Genomic DNA, 16,812 nt, shown 5'->3' on the forward strand with positions numbered 1-16,812 from the left:
GATTGTGTGGGCAAGACATGGATGATGGGTCCATTTAAACATTTTCATGGCTATGGTTATGGTAACTGCTTTGTTGCTAACACAACAGACCACTTTTCCATCAACTTGCCATTCTCTGGCCACTCTCAACAGTTCCTCTGCCAAGTTCTCTGAGGTGTGTCTGTCGCTGAACTCAAAGAAGTCCAGAAGACCGCTAGACATCGAAAAATCTTTAATGAAGTGACATGTAACTGACATGTAAGATGTGGTTACCCTTGATGTCTTGCAGTCAGTGGTAAGGCAAACTGCAGTAGCTTTTTGGATTATTTCCCTGCTCTCCTGCAGTTGTGGAATAAGTGATTTTGAAAGGGTTTTCCTGCTTGGAATTGTGTTCATTGGATTTAGACGATTGCTATAATTTCTAAAACCTCTCTCCTCCATGATCGAAAATGTCTGGAAATCGGTGGCAATCATTTTAGCCAATGCACTATCAATTTGGCCTTGTTTTGCTACAGACATAGACATTGGCATAAACTGGTCCATGGAAGACTGTGTTGCTGTGGGTCGTAGAGTAGGCCTACTTGACTGAGTGGATACATCTCCACGTGTGGAGGTGCTGGCTCCACCAGTATCACTAGCAGGCCTGCTAGTTTCTCGAAGCTCCGCTACAGCTAGCTTCACAGTTGGGTGCACAGTTCGCATATGCCGGTGTAGGTTGTGCGTAGAACAGGCTTTATATGAGATTTTGTTTTGGCAAATTCTACACTGTGCTCTAACATTGTCTACATTATTAAAATGCATCCATGTGCTACAGTGCTTCCGACTCATTTTCCAGCTGTTGTTTTCACAGCTGTCCTTTCTCTCTCTCCTCAGCTGCTAGGTGTGACTGTGAGTGAGAAGGCTCGGCCCTCCCTCACCTCACATATCTTTGGTTCATTGGTTGACACTGCGTGTCTGATTGACAGGGACAACAGGTCTATTGGTCTGAGCAGACAGTCAGAACAAATGTGTGCGCTTGAGCATTTAGGCCTATATTATTACATATATTTTTTCGTTCTTTGAATTAGTTCATTCTATTAATTTAAATCTTTTGATTATTCATATCTTAATTTGTTACATTTTTTATAAATAGATTAGGGTCTTCTGATATGCTTCGCGAACTACCCATCACTACAGCAGACTTTATTCATTCTTCAATGCGCTTCCCTTTGATTTTTCAGTGTCGCTGGACTATTATTGCCCTGCCAGAAGTATTTGGGTTAACATTTTAGTTAAAGGGAGGTTGCTTGCAAGTTTATTGTGTGTTGTTATTTGAAATGTATTGACATGTGGCCGAGGAGATTTTGGACACTTTAAGGCCTTTGTTTTGTCTATGAACACCCACAACACACCCATTCATACAGATTATTGCAAATCCTCAATTGTTGTTTACTGGGTTCGTTCTTGTCAATTATTTCTATGAAGTTTCCATTAAATTGCTTTGCCATTATTATTGTATGAAGTATTATTGGTGGGGTTACCCCTGTGCTGTGATGTGTCTTTTCTCTCTACTGGCTATCTGGAAAACAGGCTACAGTCTAGGCAGTCTCTTCTGCTGATGTGTGTGTGTGTGTGTCTGGTAGTGGTGCTCTATCCTAATATTTTCCTTTCGGCAGGGTTAATACCTGCATGGCGCCTGAAAGTTTTTATTTCAGCTTTTATTTCTTTCATCACGTTCCCAGTGGTCAGAAATGTACATACACTCACTTAATATTTGTTAGCATTGCCTTTAAATTGTTTAACTTGGGTCAAACATTTTGGGTAGCCTTCCACAAGCTTCCCACAATAAGTTGGATGAATTTTGGCCCATTCCTCCTGACAGAGCTGATGTAACTGAGTCAGGTTTGCAGGCCTCCTTACTCGCACACGCTTTTTCAGTTCTGCCCAAAATTGTTCTATAGGTTTGAGGTCAGGGCTTTGTGATGGCCACTCCAATACCTTGACTTTGATGTCCTTAAGCCATTTTGCCACAACTTTGGAAGAATGCTTGGGGTCATTGTCCATTTGGAAGACCCATTTGCGACCCAGCTTTAACTTCCTGACTGATGTCTTGGGATGTTGCTTCAATATATCCACATAATGTTCCTGCCTCATGATGCCATCTATTTTGTGAAGTGCACCAGACCCTCCTGCAGCAAAGCACCCCCACAACATGATGCTGCCATCCCCGTGCTTCACAGTTGGGCTGGTGTTCTTTGGGTTGCAAGCCCCCCCCCCCCCCCCCCCCTTTTTCCTCCAAACATGGCAATGGTCATTATGGCCAAACAGTTCTATTTTTGTTTCATCAGACCAGAGGACATTTCTCAAAAAAGTACGCTCTTTGTCTCCATGTGCAGTTGCAAACCGTAGTCTGGGTTTTGTATGGCGGTTTTGGAGCAGTGGCTTCTTTCTTGCTGAGCGGCCTTTCAGGCTATGTTGATATAGCACTCGTTTTACTATGGATACAGATACTTTTATACCCGTTTTCTCCAGCATCTTCACAAGGTGCTGAACGCGTCTCCTTCCTGAGCGGTATGATGTCTACTTGGTCCCATGATGTTTATACTTGTGTACTATTGTTTGTACAGATGAATGTGGTACCTTCAGGCGTTTGGAAATTGCTCCCAAGGATGTACCAGGCTTGTGGAGGTCTATAATTTTTTTATCTGAGGTCTTGGCTTATTTCTTTTAATTTCCCCATGATGTCAAGCAAAGAGGCACTGAGTTTGAAGATAGGCCTTGAAATACATCCACAGGTACACCTCCAATTGACTCAAATTATGTCAATTAGCCTACCAGAAGCTTCTAAAGCCATGAAATCATTTTCTGGATTTTTAGAAGCTGTTTGAAGGCACAGTCAACTTAGTGTATGGTAACTTCCGACTTCAACTGTACCACTATAGGCTATATATACCACTGAAGACTGAACTTCTCCTACTTATATGTATTCTTTGCATATATTATCTGTAAATGGTTTACTATAGTTTTCTGCATCGTATTGGCAGCCTACTTAGAGAGTCTATAAACATTGTGTGCAAAAGGCATGAGGAGGTAGGCGAATAACAATATCAATTTTATTCTGAGGCAAACATTATGCCTAGGTCTATACAGAAGCTCATGTACAATCTGATTCAATCATACATGAACCATAACTTGTGAAGTAATATTTATGTAATTGCCTTTGCATTTCACCTTCAATGTACATGTTCTTTACTCTGTAGGAATAGGGCAAACCATACAAGAAAATGACCTATAAACAAACAACCTGTTCTGCAGTATTAACTGTGTGGCACCGAGCCCTGAATGCTGATTGGCTAACAGCCGTGGTATATTAGACCACAAACAACCTGTTCTACAGTATAACATGTTTACCACCAAGCTTATATTCTTATGAGAAGCTGCAAGCAGCAGGTTCTTTATGTACTGATCAATCTTAATAGCTATCCTTTATTATAGATAGGCTGAACTAGACATCTAAATATAACATAGACCGAGACTAGACAAGCTAAATAGCTAAGTTCATTATATATTTAGGTCTAGGCCAACTAAATCAAACCAATCATACCAACTAGACATCTAACTTGTCTTTAGTATATCAGTATATAGACCAACATACTTGGCCTCCAGCCCTAGATCCAGACCAACTAGATTTAAGATTGTGGCTGTTGAAAGCCAGTCTGTTTATGCCATCATACAGATGCTTTGTCACTCATTGTCATGCCAAACATGTGTGGCTTGACAATGATAGCAGATCTGAGACCAGGCTAGCTCTAATCAAGACAAAATGCGAACAGCATGTCTAGCTAGACAATACATCGAAAACCAATAGTAATAGTTGAATAAAGCACACACATTTTCTGAATAAAATGTACCTATTCCAGTTTAAAATATAGATCTGGGTGTTAGAAATAGAAGTAATACAAAAGTAGCCTAATCCGATTCCTCTAAAATAGTAATACATTAAGTTAAATGTCTTTCAACATAACTGCAGTTGCTATAATATATAGATATTTTTATGTTGATTGATGCGACTTTTATTTTGAAAAAGCGTTCTACGGGAAGTGAGAGTGAAAATCCAGTAGGATTCACGGATATCATTAGGGATTTTCCTTCAATTATTATTTTTATTTCAAAGCTGCTTTGCCTCAAGAAAAACAAGTGGACATAACTATTTTAACTAGATAACAAAACACAACCCTGGCCATGTCTGAGACATACGGTAGGAAATCTTCACTAGTACAGTAAGGTCGCATTACAGTAGATATCCAGTTGCGACGATGGAGCAGGTGTAACGTCATGGCTATGTCTCTATCAAAACAAATAGCCTATGCTAGCTAGCTAACGTTAGGGTTTCCTGTTTACTCGTTGATGGGGCTATAGCTTTAGCTAGATAGCTTGCATCTCTGTCAAATGTCATCATTAGCTAATTGGTTTCTTATCTAGACAATCCTCTACATTTCAGAGAGCGACAGTAGCTAACGTTAATTAACTAACGTTAAATGTCGGCGAAAAAGTAGCTAGCTATACATGAAGCAAAAATAATGCGTTACTTCAGCTAACGTAAATTGTAGCAAGCTGATTAAGCCAGGTGCTGTGCTGCTGGATGATTGTTATTGCAAATGCGTTGTTTGTGTACACATGTTAACTAGCTAGCTATCCAACTAGCCTAATGAATATGCATGATCTAATGATTACAATGAATATGAAAAATGAATAAAATGAAGTTTGTTTTCCCTCTTCTAGACTTCCTGTTCAAATTCCTAGTGATTGGGAATGCCGGAACTGGAAAATCATGTCTTCTTCACCAGTTTATTGAGAAGAGATGTAAGTCCTGTCCAATGCCTGGATTCTACTCAATCAATCAATCAAATTTATTTTATATAGCCCTTCGTACATCAGCTGATATCTCAAAGTGCTGTACAGAAACCCAGCCTAAAACCCCAAACAGCAAGCAATGCAGGTGAAGAAGCACGGTGGCTAGGAAAAACTCCCTAGAAAGGCCAAAACCTAGGAAGAAACCTAGAGAGGAACCAGGCTATGTGGGGTGGCCAGTCCTCTTCTGGCTGTGCCGGGTGGAGATTATAACAAAACATGGTCAAGATGTTCAAATGTTCATAAATGACCAGCATGGTCGAATAATAATAAGGCAGAATAGTTGAAACTGGAGCAGCAGCACAGTCAGGTGGACTGGGGACAGCAAGGAGTCATCATGTCAGGTATTCCTGGGGCATGGTCCTAGGGCTCAGGTCCTCCGAGAGAGAGAAAGAAAGAGAGAATTAGAGAGAGCATATGTGGGATGGCCAGTCCTCTTCTGGCTGTGCCGGGTGGAGATTATAACAGAACATGGCCAAGATGTTCAAATGTTCATAAATGATCAGCATGGTCGAAAAATAATAAGGCAGAACAGTTGAAACTGGAGCAGCAGCACAGCCAGGTGGACTGGGGACAGCAAGGAGTCATCATGTCAGGTAGTCCTGGGGCATGGTCCTAGGGCTCAGGTCCTCCGAGAGAGAGAAAGAGAGAAGGAGAGAATTAGAGAACGCACACTTAGATTCACACAGGACACCGAATAGGACAGGAGAAGTACTCCAGATATAACAAACTGACCCTAGCCCCCGACACATAAACTACTGCAGCATAAATACTGGAGGCTGAGACAGGAGGGGTCAGGAGACACTGTGGCCCACTCCGAGGACACCCCCGGACAGGGCCAAACAGGAAGGATATAATCCCACCCACTTTGCCAAAGCACAGCCCCCACACCACTAGAGGGATATCTTCAACCACCAACTTACCATCCTGAGACAAGGCTGAGTATAGCCCACAAAGACCTCCGCCACGGCACAACTTAAGGGGGGGGGGGGGGGGGGGGGGGGGGGGGCGCCAACCCAGACAGGATGACCACATCAGTGACTCAACCCACTCAGGTGACGCACCTCCTCCAGGGACGGCATGAGAGAGCCCCAGTAAAGCCAGTGACTCAGCCCCTGTAATAGGGTTAGAGGCAGAGAATCCCAGTGGAAAGAGGGGAACCGGCCAGGCAGAGACAGCAAGGGTGGTTCGTTGCTCCAGAGCCTTTCCGTTCACCCTCCCACTCCTGGGCCAGACTACACTCAATCATATGACCCACTGAAGAGATGAGTCTTCAGTAGAGACTTAAAGGTTGAGACCGAGTTTGCGTCTCTGACATGGGTAGGCAGACCGTTCCATAAAAATGGAGCTCTATAGGAGAAAGCCCTGCCTCCAGCTGTTTGCTTAAAAATTCTAGGGACAATTAGGAGGCCTGCGTCTTGTGACCGTAGCGTACGTGTAGGTATGTACGGCAGGACCAAATCAGAGAGATAGATAGGAGCAAGCCCATGTAATGCTTTGTAGGTTAGCAGTAAAACCTTGAAATCAGCCCTTGCTTTGACAGGAAGCCAGTGTAGAGAGGCTAGCACTGGAGTAATATGATCAAATTTTTTGGTTCTAGTCAGGATTCTAGCAGCCGTATTTAGCACTAACTGAAGTTTATTTAGTGCTTTATCCGGGTAGCCGGAAAGTAGAGCATTGCAGTAGTCTAACCTGGAAGTGACAAAAGCATGGATTCATTTTTCTGCATCATTTTTGGACAGAAAGTTCCTGATTTTTGCAATGTTACGTAGATGGAAAAAAGCTGTCCTTGAAATGGTCTTGATATGTTCTTCAAAAGAGAGATCAGGGTCCAGAGTAACGCCGAGGTCCTTCACAGTTTTATTTGAGACGACTGTACACCCATTAAGATTAATTGTCAGATTCAACAGAAGATCTCTTTGTTTCTTGGGACCTAGAACAAGCATCTCTGTTTTGTCCGAGTTTAAAAGTAGAAAGTTTGCAGCCATCCACTTCCTTATGTCTGAAACACATTCTTCTAGCAAGGGCAATTTTGGGGCTTCACCATGTTTAATTGAAATGTACAGCTGTGTGTCATCTGCATAGCAGTGAAAGTTAACATTATGTTTTCGAATAACATCCCCAAGAGGTAAAATATATAGTGAAAACAATAGTGGTCCTAAAACGGAACCTTGAGGAACACCGAAATTTACAGTTGATTTGTCAGAGGACAGACCATTCACAGAGACAAACTGATATCTTTCCGACAGATAAGATCTAAACCAGGCCAGAACTTGTCCGTGTAGACCAATTTGGGTTTCCAATCTCTCCAAAAGAATGTGGTGATCGATGGTATCAAAAGCAGCACTAAGGTCTAGGAGCACGAGGACAGATGCAGAGCCTCGGTCCGATGCCATTAAAATGTCATTTACCACCTTCACAAGTGCCGTCTCAGTGCTATGATGGGGTCTAAAACCAGACTGAAGCATTTCGTATACATTGTTTGTCTTCAGGAAGGCAGTGAGTTGTTGCGCAACAGCCTTTTCTAAAATTTTTGAGAGGAATGGAAGATTCGATATAGGCCGATAGTTTTTTATATTTTCTGGGTCAAGGTTTGGCTTTTTCAAGAGAGGCTTTATTACTGCCACTTTTAGTGAGTTTGGTACACATCCGGTGGATAGAGAGCCGTTTATTATGTTCAACATAGTAGGGCCAAGCACAGGAAGCAGCTCTTTCAGTAGTTTAGTTGGAATAGGGTCCAGTATGCAGCTTGAAGGTTTAGAGGCCATGATTATTTTCATCATTGTGTCAAGAGATATAGTACTAAAACACTTGAGTGTCTCTCTTGATCCTAGGTCCTGGCAGAGTTGTGCAGACTCAGGACAACTGAGCTTTGAAGGAATACACAGATTTAAGGAAGAGTCCGTAATTTGCTTTCTAATAATCATAATCTTTTCCTCAAAGAAGTTCATGAATTTATCACTGCTAAAGTGAAAGTCATCCTCTCTTGGGGAATGCTGCTTTTTAGTTAGCTTTGCGACTGTATCAAAAAGGAATTTCGGATTGTTCTTATTTTCCTCAATTAAGTTAGAAAAATAGGATGATCGAGCAGCAGTAAGGGCTCTTCGGTACTGCACAGTACTGTCTTTCCAAGCTAGTCGGAAGACTTCCAGTTTGGTGTGGCGCCATTTCCGTTCCAATTTTCTGGAAGCTTGCTTCAGAGCTCGGGTATTTTCTGTGTACCAGGGAGCTAGTTTCTTATGAGAAATGTTTTTCGTTTTTAGGGGTGCAACTGCATCTAGGGTATTGCGCAAGGTTAAGTTGAGTTCCTCAGTTAGGTGGTTAACTGATTTTTGTCCTCTGGCGTCCTTGGGTAGGCAGAAGGAGTCTGGAAGGACATCAAGGAATCTTTGTGTTGTCTGTGAATTTATAGCACGACTTTTGATGATCCTTGGTTGGGGTCTGAGCAGATTATTTGTTGCAATTGCAAACGTAATAAAATGGTGGTCCGATAGTCCAGGATTATGAGGAAAAACATTAAGATCCACAACATTTATTCCATGGGACAAAACTAGGTCCAGCGTATGACTGTGACAGTGAGTGGGTCCAGAGACATGTTGGACAAAACCCACTGAGTCGATGATGGCTCCGAAAGCCTTTTGGAGTGGGTCTGTGGACTTTTCCATGTGAATATTAAAGTCACCAAAGATTAGAATATTATCCGCTATGACTACAAGGTCCGATAGGAATTCAGGGAACTCAGTGAGGAACGCTGTATATGGCCCAGGAGGCCTGTAAACAGTAGCTATAAAAAGTGATTGAGTAGGCTGCATAGATTTCATGACTAGAAGCTCAAAAGACGAAAACGTCTTTTTTTTTTGTAAATTGAAATTTGCTATCGTAAATGTTAGCAACACCTCCGCCTTTGCGGGATGCACAGGGGATATGGTCACTAGTGTAGCCAGGAGGTGAGGCCTCATTTAACACAGTAAATTCATCAGGCTTAAGCCATGTTTCAGTCAGGCCAATCACATCAAGATTATGATCAGTGATTAGTTCATTGACTATAATTGCCTTTGAAGTAAGGGATCTAACATTAAGTAGCCCTATTTTGAGATGTGAGGTATCATGATCTCTTTCAATAATGACAGGAATGGAGGTGGTCTTTATCCTAGTGAGATTGCTAAGGCGAACACCGCCATGTTTAGTTTTGCCCAACCTAGGTCGAGGCACAGACACGGTCTCAATGGTGATAGCTGAGCTGACTACACTGACTGTGCTAGTGGCAGACTCCACTATGCTGGCAGGCTGGCTAACAGCCTGCTGCCTGGCCTGCACCCTATTTCATTGTGGAGCTAGAGGAGTTAGAGCCCTGTCTATGTTGGTAGATAAAATGAGAGCACCCCTCCAGCTAGGATGGAGTCCGTCACTCCTCAGCAGGTCAGGCTTGGTCCTGTTTGTGGGCGAGTCCCAGAAAGAGGGCCAATTATCTACAAATTCTATCTTTTGGGAGGGGCAGAAAACAGTTTTCAACCAGCGATTGAGTTGTGAGACTCTGCTGTAGAGCTCATCACTCCCCCTAACTGGGAGGGGGCCAGAGACAATTACTCGATGCCGACACATCTTTCTAGCTGATTTACACGCAGAAGCTATGTTGCGCTTGGTGATCTCTGACTGTTTCATCCTAACATCGTTGGTGCCGACGTGGATAACAATATCTCTATACTCTCTACACTCGCCAGTTTTAGCTTTAGCCAGCACCATCTTCAGATTAGCCTTAACGTCGGTAGCCCTGCCCCCCGGTAAACAGTGTATGATCGCTGGATGATTCTCAAGTCTAATACTGCGGGTAATGGAGTCGCCAATGACTAGAGTTTTCAATTTGTCAGAGCTAATGGTGGGAAGCTTCGGCGTCTCAGACCCCGTAACGGGAGGAGTAGAGACCAGAGAAGACTCGGCCTCTGACTCCGACCCGCTGCTTAATGGGGAAAACCGGTTGAAAGTTTCTGTCGGCTGAATGAGCGACACCGGTTGAGCGTTCCTACAGCATTTCCTTCCAGAAACCGTGAGAAAGTTGTCCGGCTGCGGGGACTGTGCCAGGGGATTTATACTACTATCTGTACTTACTGGTGGCACAGACGCTGTTTCATCCTTTCCTACACTGAAATTACCCTTGCCTAGCGATTGCGTCTGAAGCTGGGCTTGTAGCACAGCTATCCTCGCCGTAAGGCGAGTACAGCGACTACAATTAGAAGGCATCATGTTAATGTTACTACTTAGCTTCGGCTGTTGGAGGTCCTGACGAATCGTGTCCAGATAAAGCGTCCGGAGTGAAAAAGTTGAGTAGGAAAAAACAAAAATATAAACGGTAATTAAAAAGTAAAAACCGTAAATTTGTCAGGTAGCAAAACAGGTTGGCAACAAAACGCACAGCAACTCAAAAACAAGTCTGCAAGTCGTGACATGTTCTTCCTATCTAGCTAGCTTTAACATGTATTTTAGGTACAAGCTACACTTTAAGGTTAAAAGAGCTTTGAATCAATAAATATGTTGTGATCAAATTATGTGTTGTGCTATTATTAACATGAAACCATTTAATTTAAATCACAGTCAAAGACGATTCGAATCACACCATTGGAGTGGAGTTTGGCTCAAAGATAATCAACGTGGGGAACAAATATGTCAAACTCCAAATCTGGGACACTGCAGGACAAGAGAGATTCAGGTATGATACAAGACAGCATTTCACATACCTACTCATACTGTGGAAGGGCAACAGACATTTTATTCAAACCAGATTGGACCGTTTCATCTCCAGCTGACCATTAGAGAACTGGTGCCAGATCCTTAGAACAGTAAGGGAATAAATAATGGCCGATATGGCCATTATTTATTTTAGCGCTGCTAAAATGCTGATGTCGGGGAATTACTAATGTGGAGTGCAGCTAAAATTCTGAAGCACTACTACTGAGCACCATGTAGGATTTTATTTTGTGACTTGGATGGCACCTGATCATCTTTGGAGGACCGCACTAAATGCCGTTATGTATAGCTAGCGAAATTTGGAGTAGGAGATAGATAATGTCAATTTAATAAATGCAGTTCTGATGTGTAAAATGTCCCAGTTGGTACAATGATGTATTTCAAAGTGATGTTACAATTGCTATTCTCTCCCAGATCTGTGACGCGGAGTTACTACAGAGGCGCTGCAGGAGCGCTGCTTGTGTATGACATCACCAGGTAAGAGGAGAAATAATACATGCTTTATTATGGGTTACCTTCAATACACAAAATAAAACAAAATAAAACAAAATCCTATTAGGTGGTACATGTATAGGAAGACAGCATATCGTCATTACAAGCAGTGTAGTTAAGCCAAAAATAAATATTGAGTGGAGTACAGCACAGAGTAGCAGCAGATCGTCAACCCAGTTAGCTGTTAGTGTCTTAACGACCGTTCCACAGGTCATTAATTGGTAATGGTTCAAGCATTGGAAACAGTGTTTAAACCCTTTACAATGAAGATCTGTGAAGTTATTTGGATTTTTATGAATTATCTTTGAAAGATCGGGTCCTGAAAAAGGGACGTTTATTTTTTTTCTGAGTTTAGATATATGACTCATTGTTAGCACATTGGCTCCTGTCATCTTTTTTTGGAAAACACCGCTCTAACCTTTCTAAAGTCAAATTTGATTCATTTAAACAGAACCATCTCATCTGTGTCTTCACTGCTCTCGTCCTCTCAATCTATTTTATCTATCTGACCTCATCGTCCTCAGCCGGGAAACCTACAACGCCCTGACCAACTGGCTGACAGACGCCAGGATGCTGGCCAGCCAAAACATTGTCATCATCCTGTGTGGTAACAAGAAGGACTTGGATGCAGACAGGGAGGTCACCTTCCTGGAGGCGTCTCGCTTTGCTCAGGAAAATGGTGCGTTTTAGTATGAATGATGATCCCTCTTAACACTGAAATCCAACGGCTGTATATATCGAGCGTCTGACTGGGAGTGCTGATTTAGGAGCAGGTCTTCTCTGTAATTTTATTAATTGTGTTCAAGAAAGCTAAGCTGATCCTAGATCAGCACTCCTACTCTAAAACGCTTGTTACGTATCACCCAAAAAAGTAGCTCCTACCCTCTAGACACTGCTGTAGACCTGAACATCTTGGAATTCCACAGACACCAAGGTGAAGCGATTACCATAATTTGAGTGTTTTCCATGCCCCACTAGAGGTCACTGTAGGACATCACTGTGTGAACTAGTGCACACAGAACCTTGGCAGTTTCATGTCCTCCACAGCTAAATGCTGATTTAGGGCTCTATTCAATCCGTATCACAGAAGTTCAGTGTTGCAGCGTGATTGAAATTTAAAGGCATTATCAGTGACTGTATTCATGGTAAACACTGCTTATGTCCGCTCCAGGTAGAGTCACTTTAACTCTGCCTGCATGTACATTACCTCGACAAACCGGTGCCCCCGCACATTGGCTCTATACCCGTATCCCCTGTATATAGCCTTGCTATTGCTGCTCTTTAATTATTTGTTACTTACATTTTTTATTTTTTTACTCATCTAGTTTTTACTTAACACTTATTTTTCTTAAAACTGCATTTTTGGTTAAGGGCTTATAAGTAAGCATTTCACTGTATTTGGAGCACATGACAAATAACATTTGATTTGATTTGAATCCATTGTGCATTCTGTATCACTTCAGCTTTACTTATTGAATAGAGCCCTGGGTTTCATATCCATCAAGGATAGTCAATGTTAATATTGTGTCCCGCTGTCTTGTCTGTTTCAGAGCTGATGTTTCTGGAGACCAGTGCTCTGACAGGGGAGAACGTGGAGGAGGCCTTTGTGCAGTGTGCTAGGAAAATTCTCAACAAGATAGAGTCGGGTATCTCTCGGCTATCAGTGTCTTCTCACCTTAACCAACAGCAATGAAAGCATAGATTACCAGCTGAACTGTTTCAGCTCAGGGAATTTATTTCAACCTTCCTTTCTCTTTCTCTCTCTCTCTCTTTGAATCTCTCTCTGTCTCTTCTCTTCCAGGAGAGTTGGACCCGGAGCGGATGGGATCAGGGATCCAGTACGGAGACGCGGCGCTGCGACAGCTGCGCTCCCCTCGCAGGGGACAGGCCGAGAGCGCCCAGGAATGTGGCTGTTAGTGAACAAGCTCAGTGTGACCAGATCCAAGGTGAGAGACTGCTGCCTACTGCAAAGGATTCTGGTCTGGGACTTGTCCTGGCGTTATCACACTAGTAACTCAATTAATAGCTCAGTTTAGTGACATCCAAACTGCCGCCTCTCAAAATAGCAGGCACAGATAAAGTTGTAATCGTAGATGTTGCTTTTCACGTGTTATATAAGAGGCCATTCAAAAGTCTTCTCCATTTCACAGTTGAGGCTGTTTCATTGCATGGGGCATTTTGAGATGCAAATCCATGAGCTTTAAAGATTTGTCCATAATTCACCAAATGCTGAAAGACTACTAGTTTGATCTCCATTATTGTTGTCAGTTTCATCTGTTAATTCAAGCTCATCACATGCCCCCTCGGAGACGGGTTCGAGCCCTTAACTACTTCATGAACCCCTCTCTATATCTGTTCGTACATTAAAATGGGGATCAGAACTCAAATAAAATAAAACATCGCCAGAATGCTGATACATGTTCTTCCCAAATGGTTACCCCCAATAGTTTGCAATGTTTTATTTTCTGTTGCTCCAAGGCGATCTCTGAAACTACTTCAGGGCTAAGTGTAAGGCTGTATCCCAAATGTAACTCCCTAAGTCTAGAGCCTCTTTATGGTACTGTGTCTCCTGTGGTAATGGGGGGGGGGAGTTGGATTGAGGCCAGGGGGCTGTTTTTAGGTATCTCACAGAGGGAGGAGCCATCTATTTATTTCGGTCCTCCAGCTCCCAAGTGGCTAATGTGTCGGTGATACAGAACCATAGCCATCCAAACCGACTCCACCTCTTTTGGTAGAGGGGAGGGTAAAGGTCATGAGAATGACGAGCCTCCCTACTAAGAAGCTGTCTGTATGCGGCTCCACACAACTGGGGTCGATACAGTGTTCCCTCTGGGCAGATATATATTTAACCCGGGATTCTCCTGACTCCTGTTGGGTAAAGGGTGTCTGAAGTGCCTTATTTGGGTGTTGTAGTATTTCACAAAAAATGCCAGGCATAAATAGAGGGGTACAATGTCTGCAGACAGGAATCATCAATTAGCTTGTTAATTACAGAGCGTAGAGTTGAGTAACTGCCAAGTATTGCCAGCCCGCAGTTGTAACTCTGTTAATTGCACATTGACACAGATGTGTATCGGCTAAAGGGGCTAATAAAGGGGCTACAAGATCCCTACTCACCTGTGTTCCTGGGTGTGTATTGGATTCAAAGCTCTCTGTCCTTGTTTCCAGGCAGGTTGGTGAAGACTCAGATGACAGATGTAGGGAACATGATACATCGTGGCGGAGCAACTCTTCCCTGACCTTTTTCTAACTTCCCAACTTCCGGATGTTCCATCAGTGATCCATAGAGAGTCCCGGATTTTTGGCCCCAATCTGGAATGCTGAGCTTGTTCCTGGACCCCTCAGACACAGGCAGAGATGCCCCTGTTCCAATCTCCTTTAAGAGTGGACCAAGCCCTTCAATCATCTAGGCCGTATTCGTAATGCGTCTCTAAGTCGGAGTGCTGATGTTATTTATTTTTCCTCTTAGATCATAATGAATAAGACAACATGGACAAGGGGACCTGATCCTCGATCAGCACACTTAATCAGAGACGCTAAATGATTACGGGCCCTGGAATTTTACTTACACCCCTGTACTGCTGCCCTATCCCTACCCACAGCATCTTGCATTATGTACAGTACTATCTGTATAAAGAATATATCATTTAAGTACCTCAAAGCATGTTTTATGGACTGAATATCACAGTATTTCATTATTAGCTGAAGAATAATCTATCGATTATGACATCACATTTTCCTTTGTCATGTTACAGTGAGAATTATCAATCAGCACTGTCTCATGCCTGCTGGTTTCATCGACCTGTTGTTTGTCATGTTACAGTGAGAATTATCAATCAGCACTGTCTCATGCCTGCTGGTTTCATCGACCTGTTGTTTGTCATGTTACAGTGAGAATTATCAATCAGCACTGTCTCATGCCTGCTGGTTTCATCGACCTGTTGTTTGTCATGTTACAGTGAGAATTATCAATCAGCACTGTCTCATGCCTGCTGGTTTCATCGACCTGTTAGTCATGTTACAGTGAGAATTATCAATCAGCACTGTCTCATGCCTGCTGGTTTCATCGACCTGTTGTTTGTCATGTTACAGTGAGAATTATCAATCAGCACTGTCTCATGCCTGCTGGTTGCATCGACCTGTTTGTCATGTTACGGTGAGAATTATCAATCAGCACTGTCTCATGCCTGCCGTTCCATTGACCCGTTTGTCATGTTCTTTGTGTTGATATTATTAGTTGTTTTCCCTAATTGTTATGACTCATACTTTAAAAAATTGATTCTCAATAATATAGCTACTCTTTTTTTTAAATAAAGTATAACAAAATTGTGTGACAAGGTGATTCCTCTCACTTTATTACGTGTGTCTGTAATATCCATTTCGAATACTTGGTAACACTAAAAATGAAGTTGATGTTCTACCTGTAATAAAACTGTAATTACTATAGTAAGTCTACCTGTGTAACACTAATTACTATAGTAAGTCTACCTGTGTAACACTAATTACTGTAGTAATATTCTACCTGTATAATAACACTTCCTATAGTAATATTCTACCTGTATAATAACACTTCCTATAGTAACATTCTACCTGTGTAATAACACTTCCTATAGTAATATTCTACCTGTATAATAACACTTCCTATAGTAATATTCTACCTGTATAATAACACTTCCTATAGTAATATTCTACCTGTATAATAACACTTCCTATAGTAATATTCTACCTGTATAATAACACTTCCTATAGTAATATTCTACCTGTATAATAACACTTCCTATAGTAACATTCTACCTGTGTAATAACACTTCCTATAGTAATATTCTACCTGTATAATAACACTTCCTATAGTAATATTCTACCTGTATAATAACACTTCCTATAGTAATATTCTACCTGTGTAATAACACTTCCTATAGTAATATTCTACCTGTGTAATAACACTAATTACTATAGTAATATTCTACCTGTATAATAACACTTCCTATAGTAATATTCTACCTGTATAATAACACTTCCTATAGTAATATTCTACCTGTATAATAACACTTCCTATAGTAATATTCTACCTGTATAATAACACTTCCTATAGTAATATTCTACCTGTATAATAACACTTCCTATAGTAATATTCTACCTGTATAATAACACTTCCTATAGTAATATTCTACCTGTGTAATAACACTTCCTATAGTAATATTCTACCTGTATAATAACACTTCCTATAGTAATATTCTACCTGTATAATAACACTTCCTTACAGTAATATTCTACCTGTGTAATAACACTTCCTATAGTAATATTCTACCTGTGTAATAACACTAATTACTGTAGTAATATTCTACCTGTGTAATAACACTTCCTATAGTAATATTCTACCTGTATAATAACACTTCCTATAGTAATATTCTACCTGTATAATAACACTTCCTATAGTAATATTCTACCTGTGTAATAACACTAATTACTATAGTAATATTCTACATGTATAATAACACTTCCTATAGTAATATTCTACCTGTATAATAACACTTCCTATAGTAATATTCTACCTGTATAATAACACTTCCTATAGTAATATTCTACCTGTATAATAACACTTCCTATAGTAATATTCTACCTGTGTAATAACACTTCCTATAGTAATATTCTACCTGTATAATAACACTTCCTATAGTAATATTCTACCTGTATAATAACACTTCCTTA

At 41.5% G+C, this 16,812-nt stretch overlaps 1 protein-coding gene across 1 annotated transcript; it reads left to right on the top strand.

Annotated features, from left to right (window-relative positions):
* The first annotated feature begins 4,044 nt into the window (after window positions 1-4,044).
* LOC110502971 (ras-related protein Rab-4A) lies at window positions 4,045-15,445 on the top strand. The gene is made up of 8 exons (XM_021581322.2): window positions 4,045-4,216; window positions 4,741-4,821; window positions 10,459-10,573; window positions 11,026-11,088; window positions 11,628-11,782; window positions 12,654-12,749; window positions 12,905-13,049; window positions 14,272-15,445. Exons 1-7 carry the CDS (start codon window positions 4,201-4,203, stop codon window positions 13,018-13,020), a joined length of 642 nt encoding a protein of 213 aa, XP_021436997.1. The 5' UTR covers window positions 4,045-4,200; the 3' UTR covers window positions 13,021-13,049; window positions 14,272-15,445.
* Window positions 15,446-16,812: the final 1,367 nt, after the last annotated feature.

This window comes from Oncorhynchus mykiss, chromosome 23, assembly GCF_013265735.2.
Source record: "Oncorhynchus mykiss isolate Arlee chromosome 23, USDA_OmykA_1.1, whole genome shotgun sequence".
NCBI classification, from domain to species: domain Eukaryota; kingdom Metazoa; phylum Chordata; class Actinopteri; order Salmoniformes; family Salmonidae; genus Oncorhynchus; species Oncorhynchus mykiss.

What these genes read in the sequence shown, in the direction of transcription:
- LOC110502971 (XM_021581322.2), top strand. An exon ending in GCAGGACAAGAGAGATTCAG is followed by an intron (nt 10,574 to 11,025) that starts GTATGATACAAG and finishes ATTCTCTCCCAG; the next exon opens with ATCTGTGACGCGGAGTTACT. An exon ending in TCGCTTTGCTCAGGAAAATG is followed by an intron (nt 11,783 to 12,653) that starts GTGCGTTTTAGT and finishes TGTCTGTTTCAG; the next exon opens with AGCTGATGTTTCTGGAGACC.